The sequence below is a fragment of the Cylas formicarius genome, unplaced genomic scaffold (genome assembly GCF_029955315.1).
Source record: "Cylas formicarius isolate icCylForm1 unplaced genomic scaffold, icCylForm1.1 PGA_scaffold_10__41_contigs__length_53128322, whole genome shotgun sequence".
Taxonomy (NCBI): domain Eukaryota; kingdom Metazoa; phylum Arthropoda; class Insecta; order Coleoptera; family Brentidae; genus Cylas; species Cylas formicarius.
This window is the reverse complement of record NW_026844214.1, coordinates 6,664,345-6,682,729: the sequence shown is the minus strand read 5'-3', so window position 1 is coordinate 6,682,729 and position 18,385 is coordinate 6,664,345. Positions and strand designations below refer to the sequence as shown.

General features: G+C 35.7%; 1 protein-coding gene across 4 annotated transcripts in view; it reads right to left on the bottom strand.

Annotated features, from left to right (window-relative positions):
* LOC132703135 (titin-like) overlaps positions 1-18,385 on the bottom strand; it is a 115,163-nt gene that overhangs the window by 72,530 nt on the left and 24,248 nt on the right. For all 4 annotated transcript variants that reach the window (XM_060672245.1, XM_060672235.1, XM_060672228.1 and 1 more), the window contains exon 2: positions 16,199-16,653. In XM_060672245.1, coding sequence (XP_060528228.1) covers positions 16,199-16,343 — 145 coding nt within the window. In that variant the 5' untranslated portion in view covers positions 16,344-16,653. The remainder of the gene's footprint in view (positions 1-16,198; positions 16,654-18,385) is intronic.

Below are 18,385 nucleotides of genomic sequence, written 5' to 3'. Positions count from 1 at the left end.
CTTACAAAAACGCCAATATCGTCGATAAGGTTTATTACTAATAGTGGAGAATTGAAGAAAAACGTAGTGATTTTTAAACTCACGGTATAGATAATAGTGACCAGGGCCGAATAAGAAGGAAAATATATTGTCTTTATCAGAGCGAAGGTGTTCCTACCTTGGATAAACTGAAAGAGAATCTTGAATACATTGAGGAGACCGGACGAAAAATATCAACTAGGCTCAAAGAACATGAAAGAGCATTAAGACTGAGACAGATAAACTCATCAGCTGTTGCCGAACGCAATCACGTAACCGGAGATAAAATTTTATTCTATAAAACTAAAATTCTTGCAGGTAATCGATAGCTAGTTCGACTCAAGAAAAAACGACGCAGGAGGAATCCAGAAGTTTTATAAAAAAAACAGTGTTATTGTCGTGGATAACACAAGCAACCACAACCGTCTGCTACGCAGAGCGTCAGCCTCATCAAGTTCAAAATACCGGAATATTTGGTAGGAAATGATATTTATTTTGAATTAAATTACAAAAAAGTGTAACTTTTGGAAGTCCTAAATTCATATGCAATTGAAAAACAGTATGTATTCGATAATTTAGCTGGACAGGGTGGGCATACTGTTGTACGTCTTGCTCCATATCATTGCATGTTTAACCCCATGCAGCATTTGTGGGTCCAAGTAAAATCAAACGCCAGAGCAGAAAATGTTACTCGTACTTTAATTCCCATTGTTGTAAATTGAATAAAAAATGCAATTAGTACCATACGAATTGAGAGCTGGAAAAATTCAGTACAGCACATTATATAAATTAAGGATATTTCTATACAAAACAACATAAATCCTATTATAATTAATCTCAACGACGACTCTGGTAGTGAAACAGATTTAGATTTAGACGTTACCCACCTAAATAACCAGGATCCGTCCCTTTAATACCTATAAAGCGGACCCGACTTTTATTGTAGTCGGTAGACTTCCATTAAGGCAGACTATAAAAATAACTTTTATTTTAAATATCGCTTATAAAAACGGCTGCCCAAAAATTCAGCATAACTAAAAGTTTCATCATAATCATAATTAATTTATCGCTATTGTTTTAAAAAACTTTAAGTATGCGTTGCGTTAATGACCTTTTAAAAACAATCAATCTATAGAAGATAAAAACTATTACGTAATAATTAGAAGGTAATATCCTAAAAGACAATATTTTTACAAGTAAAATCTTATGGCGACAATAACCTGGGTCCTATAATGTGAATAGCATATTTACACTTTTTTATTTAATTGTTAAACGGATTAACTACTAATCTCCGTAATCTCATTTCATTGGCGGCGTCTTTCAGAATAAATAAAATTAGATTTTGCTTCAACGAACTTGCATTGAAATGGAGTTTTTAGTGAATTAAAGAGAGAAATCAATATAAACAACCGTCGTCGACAAAAAACCACTTGGGATAATCAAATACGGTCCCTACATTTCGAATTCATTTTAAAGGAAACAAGATATAACGGGCTGTGCGCACAAAATCCATAAAATAAATGAATTTGCGAATATTTAATGGTCAAGTGCACAAAACCAGATACCCAAAGAAACCAAATTCACGATGAAAACGATGTTTTAAAAAAAATAGTGAAATTGTTACTATTAAATAATTAATTATATTGATTAATATCAATATACTAAATGTGTTTTCTATTTTTAATTAACAGAGTGGGTAGTTCACTGTTCACGTCAAGAAACGAATAAAAAGGTAACAAAGAGAAAAACCGAATTGTTTTTCGGCGATGTTCCGTTCCACTAACTCGCCTCCAAAACAACGTAGTAAATAGCTCGATGTAACAAAAGTCCGCTTCCGATAAAACCATCGAACTAATCCAATTTAGTCTAAAGAATATTCTTCGTCTTTCGTTTTTACATTAATCGGATTAATTTCACCCATTTTGTTTCCATCTGGTTAGACGGTGCCTCCCACGTGACAGTTTAATTCATATACATATTGGTATAGTGACAATAGTATATTACGCAGCAATTGCGGTAAACGGCGTTTGACTCACGAGTTTGTTTGGCACGAGCGAAGCCGTGTTGGATACTATATATTAACAGATTATAGGATTACTAAATTTCGTACCATTCAAAAAAAATATTTTCTATTCCCGTCTGTAAAATACCTAATTACCCACCGATTTAGCGCGAGGGAAACGTCACTTTACCACGTCAGTTTCGTTTCCCATGAATCCGAGCCACTTCGGACGTTTCCGAGATTTTACCGCACGGCTTTGGGAGCAATCGGATGTTTTCGGAGATATTTCCCACGCTTTCAGTTTTGACGTTTGTCAATTCTGACGATCAAGTCAGTGAATGTATTTGTATTGTTTGGCGAAAATGCACCCAAAAACTAACCGTCGTAGAAAAATTATAGTATTCAACACGTTCGGTAAACTTTTTAACTCCCTCGTTTATTAAAAACTCGTGAGTCAAATGCCCTTTACCGCACTTGTTGCATAATGTACTATTACTAGTTGCCCTTAAAGCTATTCGTTTATCGTTCCGATCGGTTCTGCTATTGTTGTCTCTTTTTAACTGTATACGTTAAACAGAGAGAGATGTATTATTGGATATGTCATATAAACAACGGAATAAACACAATTTTAAAATGTTATGTTGTTTATTTAACTTTCACAATTGATCATTAAGTAGTTTATTTGCAGGAAAAGACTGTAATTGGAAGAAAAATCATCCAACGATAGAGCTTTTAAGAGGACAAAATTTTTAAGATCGTATGAGCAAGAAAAAGCAGGTCCCAACCTTCGATTTTGTTTTGTTTGTACTGATGAGACATGGATATTTGAAAACCGGACAATTGTAAGATACTAATATAAAAACTGTAAAATCCACTAAAGTTCATGCGAACGGTATGTAAAATTTCTGTGGGAAACTTAAATTTATTTTTTTATATTCGGCTTTTATGCTAAATAAATACATATTATTAAAATTAGTATTAACCTTATAATGTTATTTACTATACTTACAAATATAATTAATTAATCTTATGTACAGGGTGGTCCATTTAAGATGCTCAGTAAGTAGGAGACAGGAAAAAAAGTTAAATACAATACATTAATGCTTAATATTTTTAAAAAAAATAGGCTTATAAATTGTAGAATTATAGAAACTAATTAGAGTGAGCCTTAGTGCACGAAATTATTATCAAGCAAATATGACACTGCTTATTTCTGTACTATTTAAAGCATTCGCACATGATAAGAAGTAACGTTTTTCCTGACTAACCGATAAGGTTCAACACTACGGCGAAATAAGTTTCCTGTTCTGTTTTCATTCTCACTGTGGCGCCGCAGAAAATTTGTCAACGTATTATTATTTTTATTGACTTTTCAAATTGTCCGACAGAGACATTAAAATTTACAACAACATCCAGTTTCCCCGCCGCCCACCCCATATATAATCGCTGTCAATATATGGCTACTAAAGATATAATAGATAATAGAGGAACTTATGAAGCAACTATGTAAAAAATTGTTAAGAAGGTCTATTCAACATGCAAAGTATGTGCGTTGTAAGAGACTCAATGTTTCCTAGACTTCCTTTTAGAAGCCGCGTGTGGAATAATAGTATACAAGTTCATCGAAATAAATTCTTAATTTAAAATTTGATCACAAACAAAACAAAACTACGGATAAACCCTCGAATTATAAAATAAACGGCCTACCTTATGTGCACTCTAGTGTAAGACCCACGAGGCCTCTCGGATTTTCTTTCTCCACACCATGTCCATTGCAGCAATGTAGTGGGGGTTACCAATCGCAAACACGCGAAAACTATCCGCGGTAATTCGGCCAAACAAAACCCGAGGGCTCATATTATCGCGGTGAAATGACACGCGTTTTTTACTATAAAGTATATAAAAAATTAAATTAAAATAAAAATTGATAAATGTATTCGATTAACCCCGAATCATAAAGAAATCAATATAGAAAACCCAGGTAATGAATTAATATTTAGTGTCAGTATACAAAATAAATAACCAAAACTGAACATACCGCCCACCAAATACAACGGTATTTCAAAAAACAACAAAAAAAAAAAGAAAATAAACAAAATATGCTAATATTAAAGTTTATCAATTGTGATTAATTGGCCGGCAGAGGACATACCTTAATAACCGGTCGTTTGATTAAACCGTTTTGGGTTCTGACAGTGACTACTCGTGGAACACCGTCAGCACCAGGGTGAATGGAATTAATCCGTCCCAGTCTCCACTGGAGGGGAGGTAAATTATCCTCCTTCAGTACAACTAGAGTACCCGGCGTGATAAGAGTGGTATCTTTATCCCATTTAGCTCTCTGTTGTAAAGAATGAAGATATTCCATATGCCATCTTTTCCAAAATGATTGATGCATTTTGGTCAGTAACTGCCACCTATCAAGTCTATTCATAGGAACACAAGTGAGGTCGTGATCGGGAATAGCTGATAAAGGAGCTAAGGAGAGAAAATGACCTGGTGTTAAACTGGATAGATCGTTGGGATCACTACTCATAGCGCAAAGTGGTCTAGAGTTGAGTACGGCCTCAACTTGAGTGAGAACTGTGTAAAATTCTTCATAGGTAAGTAATTGTTCCCCTATGATTTTAGTAATGTGGGTTTTGACGCTTTTAATGCCAGCTTCGTGTAACCCACCAAAGTGAGGCGCTGAAGGAGGGAAAAATTGCCACTCGATCAATTCCTCAGCGGCTGCTTTAGCCATGCAATCTGCTAAGTATCGAGCTGCACCAACGTAGTTGGTACCGTTATCACTGTGCAGTTTGGAGCATCTACCACGTCGACTGATGAAGCGACGCAATGACGCAAGAAAGGCAGAAGTGGATAGGTCTGATACCAGTTCCAAATGCAGGCACTTTGTATAACAACACACAAAGAGAGATAGATAAGCCTTTTGAGTACGGCAACCTCTATGTCTTGACATCAGTATCTGAAAAGGGCCACCGAAATCCAAAGAAGTACATTGAAAGGGCTTGGCTTGGGTAATGCGGAAACTAGGCAAATCGCCCATTTTTGGTTCTATTACCTGAGGATGTGTTCGAAAACAGCGGAAACACTTATGGACAATACGTTTTATAGCTCCTTTAGCACCCAAAATCCAAAACCGTTGAGATATAAAATAGCGCAAGGCCTGCTGTCCACAGTGAAGGTGTCTTTTATGAAAATCCTCTATTATAAGATCAGTCAACCTATGTTTGTTGGGAAGCAAAACGGGATGCTTCTGATCGTAATCAAGTTGAGAGTGAGTAAGGCGTCCGCCTACCCTGAGAAGTCCTTGTTCATCGATGAAAGGAGCAAGCTTTCTTAACGGCTTGGAACAAACACTCTTGTTCGAAAGATTGGAAATGTCTTCATAAAAGGCTTCTGCTTGTACTTGCTTCACAATGCGGAGAAGACTCTGAAATAACTCGTACTCCGTGAAAGGACCCTTTTTAACCACTGAAACCACTTTAAAACGAATGCCAAGAAAACGACGCCAATAAGTAATAAGGCGAAGTATTTTCTGTAAGCATGAATACCTATTCAAAATATCACCAACAGGATTATAGCCTTTTATTACCGTGAGAATGGTCGCTCTTTCTTCTGGTAGTGGTTCGTCCAATTCATCAAGTTCGTGTTTGGGCCACTCTTCGGAGGGACACGACAACCAAGCTGGTCCCGCCCACCATAAGGGACAGTCAACTAAATCAGACGGAAGGACAGGGCGACTCGCAAGGTCAGCTGGATTGTCTTCTGATTTGATGTGAAACCAACGTTCAGGTGCTACATTGTCTTGAATCTGACTCACCCTGTTTGAGACGAAAGTGCGCCAACGACAGGGCGGTGACCTTATCCAACCTAGGACTATAGTCGAGTCAGACCAAGCATAAATATTTTGTACGTCGGGAATGTTGTAGACATTTAAGGCATATTTAAGCAATTTGGAAGCCATTAATGCAGCACTTAATTCCAATTTAGGAAGACTCAATCTCTTCAATGGAGATACTTTACTCTTAGCATAGAGGAGATAAGTAGAAATTTGGCCATCTGGAGACACGAGGCGAGAATAGATACAACTTCCATAACCTAGCTCTGAAGCATCCCCAAAAGCATGGAATTCTAAACTAACATACTTTGAAATAAAACAATAACGGGGTATTTCTAATGCTGACAGACTTGGCAATTCATTTTTGTAGTCGGTCCACCTTTGGGCAATATCTGCGGGCACTTCACTGTCCCAGTCGATACCTCTCGCCCATAAAGATTGCATTAGCTGCTTAACTAATAGAGTTATGGGACAAAGTAATCCAATTGGATCAAAAATTCTGGAGATTTCAGAAAGTATAGATCTCTTAGTACATGTCGAGTTGAGAAATTGTATGTCGTATGAGAAGATATCCTTCTCTGGAGACCATCTGAGACCCAAAACCTTCAAGTAAGGATCGGATTTAGTGTCAAGTGCGAGAGGTTTCTGTAGAATATCTGAAGGTATAGTAGCTAAGAAGTCAACACAATTGCTAGACCATTTTCTAAGGAAAAAACAACCCTCATCCAATAGAGCAATAAGTTGTTGTTTGATATCCACAGCATCCTCTAAAGATTTACAAGATACACATATATCATCAACATACACTTGGGACGCTAAAATTGCTGCGGCCCTAGGAAATCTATCTCTACCCTCGGTGGCTAATTGTAAAAGACATCTCAGAGCAAGGAAAGGAGCTGAATTTAATCCGTAGGTTACGGTTTTTAGGCGAAAATCTTGAACAGGTTCTCGAGGGGAGAATCTCCATAAAATACGTTGGTAGTCTTGGTGGCTGTCATTAACAAGTGTCATTCAACGATCGATCCCGCGGACTGTAAGATGCGTCAAAGACTACGCGCAATGCAGTAGTCGTACTATTCGAATTAGTAACCCCATGGTGAGGGATGTAGAAGTGGCGCTGGGCAACGTCAGAGACAGGAGCCGACACGGGTTCCATATGATCCAGCTCTAAGTATTCCTTCATAAATTTGGAATATATCTCAAATAATGGAGGATCCTTAAGAAGACGGCGCTCTAAGCTATAAAACCTTTTTAGGGCTATGGAGCGTGAGTCAGAAAATAATGGCTCACCACTGGAAAACGGTAGAGTAACGATAAAACGTCCTTCAGGAGTTCGAGAATGAGTCTCGTTAAAAGAAATTTCAGCGGGATCGTCAAGGGTTAATGAAGACTTGCTACTTGGAACTTCCTCCATTTCCCAAAACATTTGAAGAGTTTTATTAATATCCCGGTTTTCTTCCATTAGTGTGCAACAGGAATATGAGGACTTGCTTTTTATACGATCAATTTTACCCATCACTACCCAGCCAAATAATGTATTGAATGCGACAGGTTCCAACTCTTTACCGCACACCTTCTCAGGCAACAAAATTAAAGGGAATAACTCGCACCCGATGAGAGCATCTATAGGTCCAGGAGTATTGTAGGTGTCATCAGAAACGACTAAATTCTCCAAATGTGACCAGTTCTCGCGACTGAAAGATACAGAAGGCATGTAGGAGCAAATCTGCGGTAAAACGATACATTCTATGGGAAAAGAAGGTGTGTTCTTACCCACCGGGCGGACCGTACAACAAGTAACACCATTCGACGATACAGATGTCATATTACCTAACCCATTAATTGGAATGTTCAAACGAGAGCGGGAAAGTCCTAATTTCTTAATGCATCTTTCGGATATAAAATTGCCTTGGCTTCCACTGTCCAGTAGTACTCTAACTGTGTGGGAATAACCTTGGCTGTCCAGAAAGTCCACTTTTGCAGTCGCAAGGAGCGTAAATGCACTATTAGAATTTATGGAAGTGATGCCACAATGTGGTTGATCTACGGAAGAGTCATTAGCACTGGGCAAAACATCGTCATTAGGTGGACTACGTTCATTACCATGTGCCGACTCGAAATGTAGTAAAGAATGATGGCGTTTCGTACAAGAAGAACAGGTCTTATTAGAACTGCATTTCGAAAATTTGTGAAACGAACTCAAACAATTCACACACAAACGGTTGCGTTTAACTAGTAAATAGCGCTCATGAGGAGTCTTACTTAAAAAGACGGAGCAGTTTATAATGGAATGCTGGGTCCTACAGATACCACAATTCAATGTAGGAACGTTATTAGAAGGATTATTAGTAAAAAATGCTTTGGAGTGATCACCATTATTCCTAAAACCTGACTTATGTTGACGGTTACTGGCAAAAGACTTACTATTATAAATGGTTCCGGCATTTTTTGATTAATTTTCTTCCTGAGTATAGGTCAACGTATCTAAAACCTTACACCTGTTATTCAGAAATAATTTCAACTGCGCAAAAGTGGGTATATCAAATTTTGCGTGCTCCATTTCAAATCGCTGTAAGGTATCAGAATCGATTTTCATTAAGAGTAAATTAAAAAGCAAAAAATCCCATTCCGCAGTAGGAAAGTTCAATAATTTTAATGCCTCCACATTTTCACAAAACTTATCCACAACATTACGCAGTGCTTGATTCGATGGATTTGAAATTTTGGAAATGTTCATTATTTCATTGAAGTAATGAGTCGATAAAAGCCGTTTATTGTCGTATCTTTTTATTAAAGTATCGTAGGCTACTGCGTAATTGTCATCAGTTATAGGAATATTTCTCAATAAACTGAGCGGTTCTCCGGTTACGAGAGTAAGCAGTAATTGAAATTTTTGTGAAGCGGAAAAGTTCATATTATGCACCGAACTCCTGTATAAATCAAAAAATGTCGGCCACTGTTTTAAATTGCCTGAGAAAACAGGTATATCTAAACGGGGAAGATTAAAATTTAGGTAAGGCGGCAAATTATGGCTCTGGCCTGGTGGCGAAGGTGGTACCATCATGGATATTTCAGATTTTATACAAAGTTCACTATAAATGCTTTTAATTGAAAAGTATTGATCATCAACTTCCGCTCGAATTAGCTCCTGCTGCTCAAGCATTACATCCGTTACTCTTTTATCAGAAATTATGTCCAAATGCAACCTATCAAACTCATTATATGTTGATTCTAACGCCGAATATCGTATTTTAAAATCATTAATTTTAGCTGGGTTCTGTGTAGCAGCAGTAGCTAAATCGTAGATTTCTTTCAATCTTTGTATAAAAACGCTTTTTCTATTTACTTTTGAATCTGCCATGGTTTAAAAATATTTTTAGAAATTTTCTATATCATAAAAAAATGGCAAGAAAGAAGAAATTAAATTCAATTATATTAAAATATGCGAACAACCTCGTAAAATCCACCAAAACCACAATTGATAACCAAAAACAATCAAAATATCGTACACAAAATCAAGACCGCAAAAAACTCTAAACGATTTAAATTCTTTACCTGTTTTCCGATACTTCGTCAAATTTATTCAAGGTCGTCTTATTTAAACGCCTTTATAGTGAATGAAATCAAAATTATTTTTACCAATTTAGTATTAGAAAATGAATTTAGAAAAGACAAAATAATTTTATTTTTGAATTACTGATTCTTTAAAAATCCGGCTCGAAGGACCATATGTAAGAGACTCAATGTTTCCTAGACTTCCTTTTAGAAGCCGCGTGTGGAATAATAGTATACAAGTTCATCGAAATAAATTCTTAATTTAAAATTTGATCACAAACAAAACAAAACTACGGATAAACCCTCGAATTATAAAATAAACGGCTTACCTTATGTGCACTCTAGTGTAAGACCCACGAGGCCTCTCGGATTTTCTTTCTCCACACCATGTCCATTGCAGCAATGTAGTGTGGGTTACCAATCGCAAACACGCGAAAACTATGCGCGGTAATTCGGCCAAACAAAACCCGAGGGCTCATATTATCGCGGTGAAATGACACGCGTTTTTTACCATAAAGTATATAAAAAATTAAATTAAAATAAAAATTGATAAATGTATTCGATTAACCCCGAATCATAAAGAAATCAATATAGAAAACCCAGGTAATGAATTAATATTTAGTGTCAGTATACAAAATAAATAACCAAAACTGAACATGCGTCGTACTTAAATGAAAGATTGTACGTGGTGTAGAATCATATAAATTTGTCCCATTTTCAGGCATCCCGAAGGGGTCGAATGTGGGTCCACTATTTTTCATTTATTTAATAAATGACTTACCAAATGTTCTCCAGAATTCTGACTGTGAATTATTCGCAAACGAGTCTAAATTTTATTAAATTATCAGGGATTTAGAAGACTGTGTTTTAATCCAAGAGGATATTGCATAGAACACAAATATGGGTAAATAAAAACAAATTAACCTTTAATATGAAAAAATGTTTTAAATTTACATTTACACGAAGATATTATGCATTAAATTATTATTATCGACTCAATAATATAATATTAACCACAAAAAAAAACAAATTAAAGATATGGGCGTCACTTTAGACACAAAAATAAGCTTCGAAACACATATACATAACACGACGAAAAGGGCGTACATAATGTGGGATTTATTCTCCGAAGAGGATCAAATTTTCAACAAATAAAAACTTTTGAAACTGTATACAACTCACTAGTAAGAAGTATACCTTAAGTATGCTTCGTTGGTCTGGTCCCCCCTTTATATATACAGAGGAAATAGAAAAAAAATCAGAAAGTATCATTGAGTGAATTCATAAAAAAATAGTTAACTTGACTGTTCCACGTAACGTTGACGAAGCATAGCGACGGTAATCTCTTCTGTTGGTTCAGTTTAATTCAGATTTAAAGAAGTATTTTAAAATTTGATGACGATAGGAAAATATTGCTACATATTTGTGTAGAAACCTGTTGAAATCGGCGGACTGTTTAAAATGAACAATAAAACAAACTGGATTTACACACTTGGGGATATATAAGAGCTAATTGGAAGGAACATTGCACACTTTGAAATGACGAAAACAAATCCTGCCACTTCCGGCGATATAAAAAAAAATTGAATAAAGTTACATTTGCTGTAATATTTTGTAGAGGCTTCTGTATTACAATGCAAATATCTCGCAAATGGTTTGTTAATTCGAAGCAAATTTACTATAGAGAAGGAAGAGTGGGGTAGACTACACTACTGCGGTTATGCCCCCTTAGCAGGCCTGCGCTTCCTCTTCGACAAACCACTCAACTTTACATCAAGCATAGTGACCCCACACAGGCGATGATACCTCCAAAAGTCAACTCCCTGATTTCCGTATATATGATATGATTGGGACATTCGCACAAAATGTCTAATCTACTCTCTCGTCTTTTTGTTTTGGAGTGCTACTCAAACTCATCTAATCTGAATCGGTGTTTGTTAAGTAAGCATACGAAAGAATAGCTTTGTTTTTTTTTTTCAATTTTTCCTAGCTCCTTAATGACTGGCAGAAGGTTCTGGTCCTGTAAAGTTTCATACAGCTTTAGCAGTAACTTTGCTCCTGGTGGTTTCTTTTGCGGCAACAGTAATGGCAGCGAGCTCTATCTGCAGCACACTGGTAGTAGTAGAGAATGATTCATTAGAAATACTAAGACCTTGTTGAACTCCCATTGTCTTTATTTTTTGTTTACAAACTACGAAGCTTAGATACGAGACTGCAGCGTTCAACCGTGACGATATCGAGTGGAATCAAGCGTGAAGATCCTCCGCTAGGTGCGCTCCAATAAAGGTTGCCAAACTGCAGGTATTTCCACACTTGGTTTGCTAAAGATGTTTTCATTGTTTTTAATTAATACTGCTTCCCCAAATTTCCGCTTTCTCCAATGCGCTTCTATGTGGACAACGGGGCCTTCGAACCATTTTATGTGGTACTCTTTGGTCCATACGTGTTCCGAGATTCCCGACCATTGCATTTCACCCCTCATTGTGTGTTTCCTGCGTTCTTCAACTCTAACGTTTAAAAGCGTTTTTGTTTCTCCGATATACGACTTCACATAGTATTTGGTAAATACACTATTTCTCTTGAGTCGATATTACAGGTTGTTTTTAATGTCGTCCCTTAACTGAATACAGTCTTGTATCCTTTTGCTATTCTACTGATTTTTTCTAAGGGTCCCTTCACGTATGGGATCATGAAGAGAGATCTCTATCACACTCTTCTTTCTGGTCGGCCAAAAAAAAAAAGGTTTTTAAGCTAGCATCGCTAAAATACTAAATACAAGTTCACGATGCAATTGCTAGTGAATTTGTCGTCTAATTGCCGGGAATCACTCAGTTTTCGCAGTCTGAGGATATACGATATTCGTGATACTGCATTACATCTAATAATAGTCGCTGTTAGCAGGATTGTGGTTTCGCTAACAATTAATATTAAGCGGGCAGTTCAAACATTTGACTTGTATTCTGCACTAAAGGCGGACTCCAAAGTTTGTGGTTGTGGGATAATTCTAGATTAAACAGCACGCAAATTCGTAATCAGATTGATTTTAGTCTGAATCAACAGTGTTGCCTGTGAACAAAGTTGTTCCGTTATGCGCGGATTGCTAAATTCATATATTATTTCTTACACGTTTTATCTTTAAAATTTACTTACCATTTTGAAATGTACTTAAAGATTACGGAAAATTTTTAACAAGATGATGAAATCAATATAAATTAGACCAACATAATTCTGCATGAACGACTGGAAATATACAACAATCCAGCAACTTTGTTATTTTGGAAGCATATTGCGTGTTTAACTATTATTTAATTAAAAGATTTCTACATACTATTTGAATAAGTTAATGTCAAATGAGATTTTGGCCAAGCGTCTGTAAGATTTCGTTTTTGATTCAACAAACAAAAGTTTTATAATCAATAAATTGCATAAACTATTATAATAATAATTTTAATTTTTATCGCATGCATTTTGACGTTGATTACAACAAATTTAGAAATAGAAGCCACTTTCGTACCGTTCATGGAAAACCCATTGTAACCAGAAATATATATAATATTGTTGAATATTGGTGTAAGAATATACGGCAAACCCCTGCACAAGAAATAACTCACAAAATGATAGTAATAAGTAGAGTTAGGATTTTACGTAAAAAACATCTTTTTTATTATTAGGAATATGAACCCAATATTTAGGATATACCCATTTTAGAATTAAATAATTAGATTAACGATATAAAAAAAAGATTTAGTACATATTTTCATTTGTTGTACGAAAAGTGAATATTTTCTATTTTTCGTGCATAAAATTGCATATTTTTGACCCCATTCATTAGTTTAGGATTTTCCAGAGGGTTAAGATTAAAAATGTAAGTGCAATATTGTGGACTTTCTATTTATAGCCTTCAAATCCCGTCGGCTAAGGATTAAGCCCTCGTCCCTTTTCCTGTTTGTCGCTTTTATCTAATGTGATTTTAACAACCTCTACTGATTATTGATTTTTTTCCAAGCTTTTTAAACATTTTATTTGATGTCCGAGCGTCCGAGAGTGAACTATCATTGAATTGAAAATGCTGAAAGTGAAATATCATTTGGTGTCTGTATGGGTTAAAAATGGTCCAGCTATCTTTGGAAAAAGAACAAGTGCAAGGCTTGTGGAAAGGTGATAAATTCTCAGTAATTAATTAAGAAGAATAAAATTACCCAGAGTTCCTTGCAACAGTGCATTTCAGCAGCATCTTCAAAAACAACTGATCAAGACAGTTTTAATTTACACTTATGTGAAGCGCATTTAAGTGCAAATACAGAACACTAAATTTAAACAGTTTTTAGAAACATTTTGCAACAAAAATGTACCTCATGAAAGTACATTAAGAAAAAATTGTAAGTTCCATTACGAATCAAATCAAATCAAATAAAAAACATTGTATCTCATTTTTCAGATTCAGCTGATTCAGTTAATCAATCAGTTGACATATATCAAAGCTAATTTTAGTTTTTTAAGGGGCTTTTGTTAGAGTCAATTTCAATAGTAGAAGAGTGCAAACATTTGTTAAAAAAGTTCTCTTGAAATTCTTGTTGATATTGTTATAATAATATTAATATTGTAATATTGTAACAACAAAAATGAAGGGTTTCAAAAGTTACTTAAAATTTCAAAAATTTTATCTTTACTTAAAATTTAAAAAATTTTATCATTAGATATGACTGTTGATAATGATTTACATTATTTGAAACCAGAATATCTTGCATGATTTAAATTCGCGCCAATTACGTCGAAAGGACGTTCTCCAAGTATAAAAGCATATTAAGTGATAAAAGAAAAAAATTAACCATAGAAAATATAGAACAGCATTTAATTGTCAAATGGTACAATAATAATAATAGGTCTGATTGTAAAACTAAATAGTTTTTACCATAATGCTTTAATATAGGTTAAGGTTAAGCATATATTTGACATATTTTTTGGAAAAACCAGACATTTTCTGTGCATAAAAATCCGAACTCAAGTAATAAGAAGGAAAGCAGAGAGTGAGTAAAGAGATGATTTACGTCACAATATTCTCGCACTGAAAAAAACATGGTCTAATAAATCGAAATTCAAAATTACAACCTCAACTTTTCGTGAGTGCAGTTATTTCTTGTGTGATTATTTAAAACAAAATAGATGTCAACAGTGATCTGTCCCTAGAGGTTTTGATTTTTTCCAAAACATGGCAGCATATGTTTAACCCTTCGTAAAAGAAATATGATTGGTTGGACAGATATTTTATTCGACATTTTATTCGACGTGCGCCGGTGGATCAGTATAACACCCTACGTCACTGACATGTTGCTAGAGAATAACGTCTGCATATAGAAGTTAACGTTGTTGGAGAATCGAGTAAACTTTGTTGAAGATACGAAAACCGCCGAATATGCCAGTATCTGTAGCGAAATCATCCTTTTTAAATTCAAACTGGTTGCAAGTTTCATTTAGTTTGGGCCAACTAGACTTACACGTTTTTTATGGTAAATCTTGTACTCAATATGCAAACTATACGTTTTCCATACTTCATACTTCCATATCTGCTTTATAAAACAGATCCGTATTAAGCGGTGACGATAGATTTAAATTTTTGGAATTCCTTTGCGATTTTAAGAGATTTCTGGGACCATTTTTTTTATTGTTTTATTTTTCAAACAAAAATGTACAATTGTAGTCATAAAACATATAATAAGTACATATAGAAAAAGTGACAAAATTTAAACCCAGGCCCTTTTCAAAGAGATCTCCGGTTTAATAAGTGACAAACAGAATTAGCGTTAAAGTTCCCTTTCGTTCATAAAAATACTTTTCACTAGCTATTGGCGACACAGATCGAAAATATTACCAGTTAACTTATTTTTCAGGTCAGAGATATGCCATTTTTAATTTAGGTTATCCACAATTCGAATAACAAACAACCTAATGGATTGTCCAATGTTTTCCATGCGATTAAATGGAAAACACAATCCCTTGAGTTCTGTCGGAATTTAATTTAAAATAATAATTCTCAATCGAATTAGCTTTAGAATATTGGTAATTTTGGGGAACGCTAAGATGATTAAAAGGTTAGTTGGTCCAGACTATACCAGCTGATCTTAATTAAGTGTTCATCATTGCTAACAAAAACAGTTGAGGATAAAATGAAGAAAATGTACTCTTTTCAATAACAGAACAAAAAAAATCAAATGAAAATAACCGAATTATCAACACATTTCTCTTTTAAACTAGATGACTATGGCGAAATAAAACTATTCTCTTTTGTTTGAACGTAAGAAATAATAATATTAACAAGAATTTCCACATCATTTATTATAACATTTTTTGGCTTTTTCTTTAGCAAAAACGGTCTCATTATTTCTACAGATTTGATAGAGGCGCAGAAAAAATGCAGAATCTGCATTTCTAACAAGATAGCGCACCATCTCATAATTTCTGATTCACATATTAATTTTTGAACAGCTATTCTCAACAATAATAATTGGACTGTTACGAATGGACCTATTAAAATCCTAGAGTCTATAGACTCGGATTGTAATTAGGTATTTTAAAGACTCATAACAACGTTACCAATGATGAACACTTAATTTAGATCAGCCTGAATAGATACATGTTTTTCTCTATAACTTTTAACTTTCCCAAAAACTGAGAATAATACCTTAACCTTAACGTCTCTTTTTAGGGACAGGACAACTTTCGAGTAGGTGGTTGGAAATGACTATTCCAGATATTCCTACAACAATGGCGGGTATACTTACTTTTCAAACGACGTGTTGCGTTACCACACCAAACGAAGATAACCGACGTGAGCACTGACCAAAAAACTATGCGGTCCAAACCGAACGGCATTATTTTCAAGCAACGGATTAACCCGCACGTAAACACTAGTTGCAACCTGTTCATCAAAACGTTATCGCTTTATCCGTTGGTCCTTCGATACATGTCCAGACATGATCACAGCCACGACCTCTGCCAATTACCGTTACCAATTAGCCAAGAACGACACGCATTCAAGTCACACTCGTGTCGGGGCAATTTCGGCGCGTCCTTGCCGGAACATTATCGAAATAATGGCTTTGTTTAGCGGCAGTTTTCAACTTCCCTACGTTCCCCGAGCATTGTTTCATAATTCGCTAATAGGGATGCGAAGCATGCTGTGATTTCAGAGCACATCTCTTTAGGGTGGATCACCATTATACTGTTGCGCCGGATACTGGAACAACAAAACCACATTAGTCCGGTAGTAAAATTATTGTAAACCATAAGGCTTTGTATTTTTTTACTAAAAACGCGTCAAGTTAAAATGATAATATATTATGTTACGGTCCAAGTGATCACTTAGGTCCGTATGGAAAATGCCTGGTCATAATGAGGCACGACCAACAAAAACGGACGACGTATTGTTTTATATTTTCGACGTTTAGCGGCGATAATTTGTGACAACTTCTGTTGTAGTAAATTGTGCTAAAAGTTGTTCGTATACAGTTCGAAAAAAACATTTTTAAAGCAAACCTCATCTTTCTAGAGCTGATGGACGAAAATTAATGTTGGTGTCTGATTCTCGATTTTTATTAAACATTAATGAAACACACGCACATGGGTATCTAGTACCGTTCAAGAGTTACAGGATCCCAGGTATCAGAGGCTCGTCAAAGTGACGTCATTTTCGAGTCATAAGTGGTCGCTTCCGGACAGTGGTCAAATTAACTTACAAAAGACGTCTTCTGGAATCCTCCTTTGCCGGTTTTTGCTGAGTCGAACTTGCTGACTTCTCGCCAATCATCCTGTTGGCTTCTTCAGAACTTGACTAAAACTGGTTCGCATTTTACTCTGCACTGCTTATATATTGGGGAGCTAAGTAACTATTATCTTCATTCGGGTTTAAAGGCCGTCGTCGATTGAAATTACTTCCTAACATTTCGCTAGCACGAGTGGCGAGCTTCTTCAGAGGTCCTTCCATCTCCGATGTTGGACGTAGACGTAGACGTAGACGAGCTAAGTAACGTTTCGGATGACTGGTTTCCATATTGGTACAGGTAGAGACCCGAGTCGCGGTTAAGATTGTTAGGTTGTTTATAGATTTCTATAGACTCTCGGATTTTTTGTTTATAGAAGATGCAAGAATTTTAGTTTTATCGAATAAAATTTTATGCCCGCTTTCATGATTATGTTCGGCACCACCTGATGAGTTTATTGGTCTTAGTCGTAAGGCTCTTTCGTGTTCTTTGAGCCCAGTTGATATTTTGTAAACTGTAAACTCGTGGCATCTCAAATGGAATTTTGTCTTTGACGGACCGAAGATGTTGAGAGATTTCTGGACAAGTGGTAAATCTGGTTTTGACTTTATACTTCTTTAGAACTTTTGATATGTGGTCAGTGATATTTGGAATATAAGGAAGAACCACAGTGGCAAGTGTAGGATTGCTTTCGGCCTAATTGCTATTGGAAGGTTGTGCTAAAGTGTATTTTTTGATACAACGCTTAATATCGTTAATGTGAAAATTATTGGAGGGAAGAGCAGAGGTATGGTATTTTAATTCTGGGTTCAGAACACGAAAGAGCCTTACGGCCAATAAACTCATCAGCTGGTGCCGAACATAATCATGAAAGCGGGCATAAAATTTTATTCGATAAAACTAAAATTCTTGCATCTTCTATAAACAAAAAATCCGAGAGTCTATAGAAATCTATAAACAACCTAATAATCTTAACCGCGACTTGGGTCTCTACCTGTCACCGATATGGGAATAAGTCATCTGATGTGTTTAGGCTCCTTATTTAGCTCCGCCCCCTCAAACAATATATAAACCGGTACAGTGTAAAATGAGAGCCAGTTTCAGTCAAGCTCTGAAGGAGCCCACCGGATGATTGGCGAAACGTCAGCAAGTTCGACTCAGCAAAAACCGACTCAGGAGGAATCCAGAAGTTTTATTAAAAGTATTGCA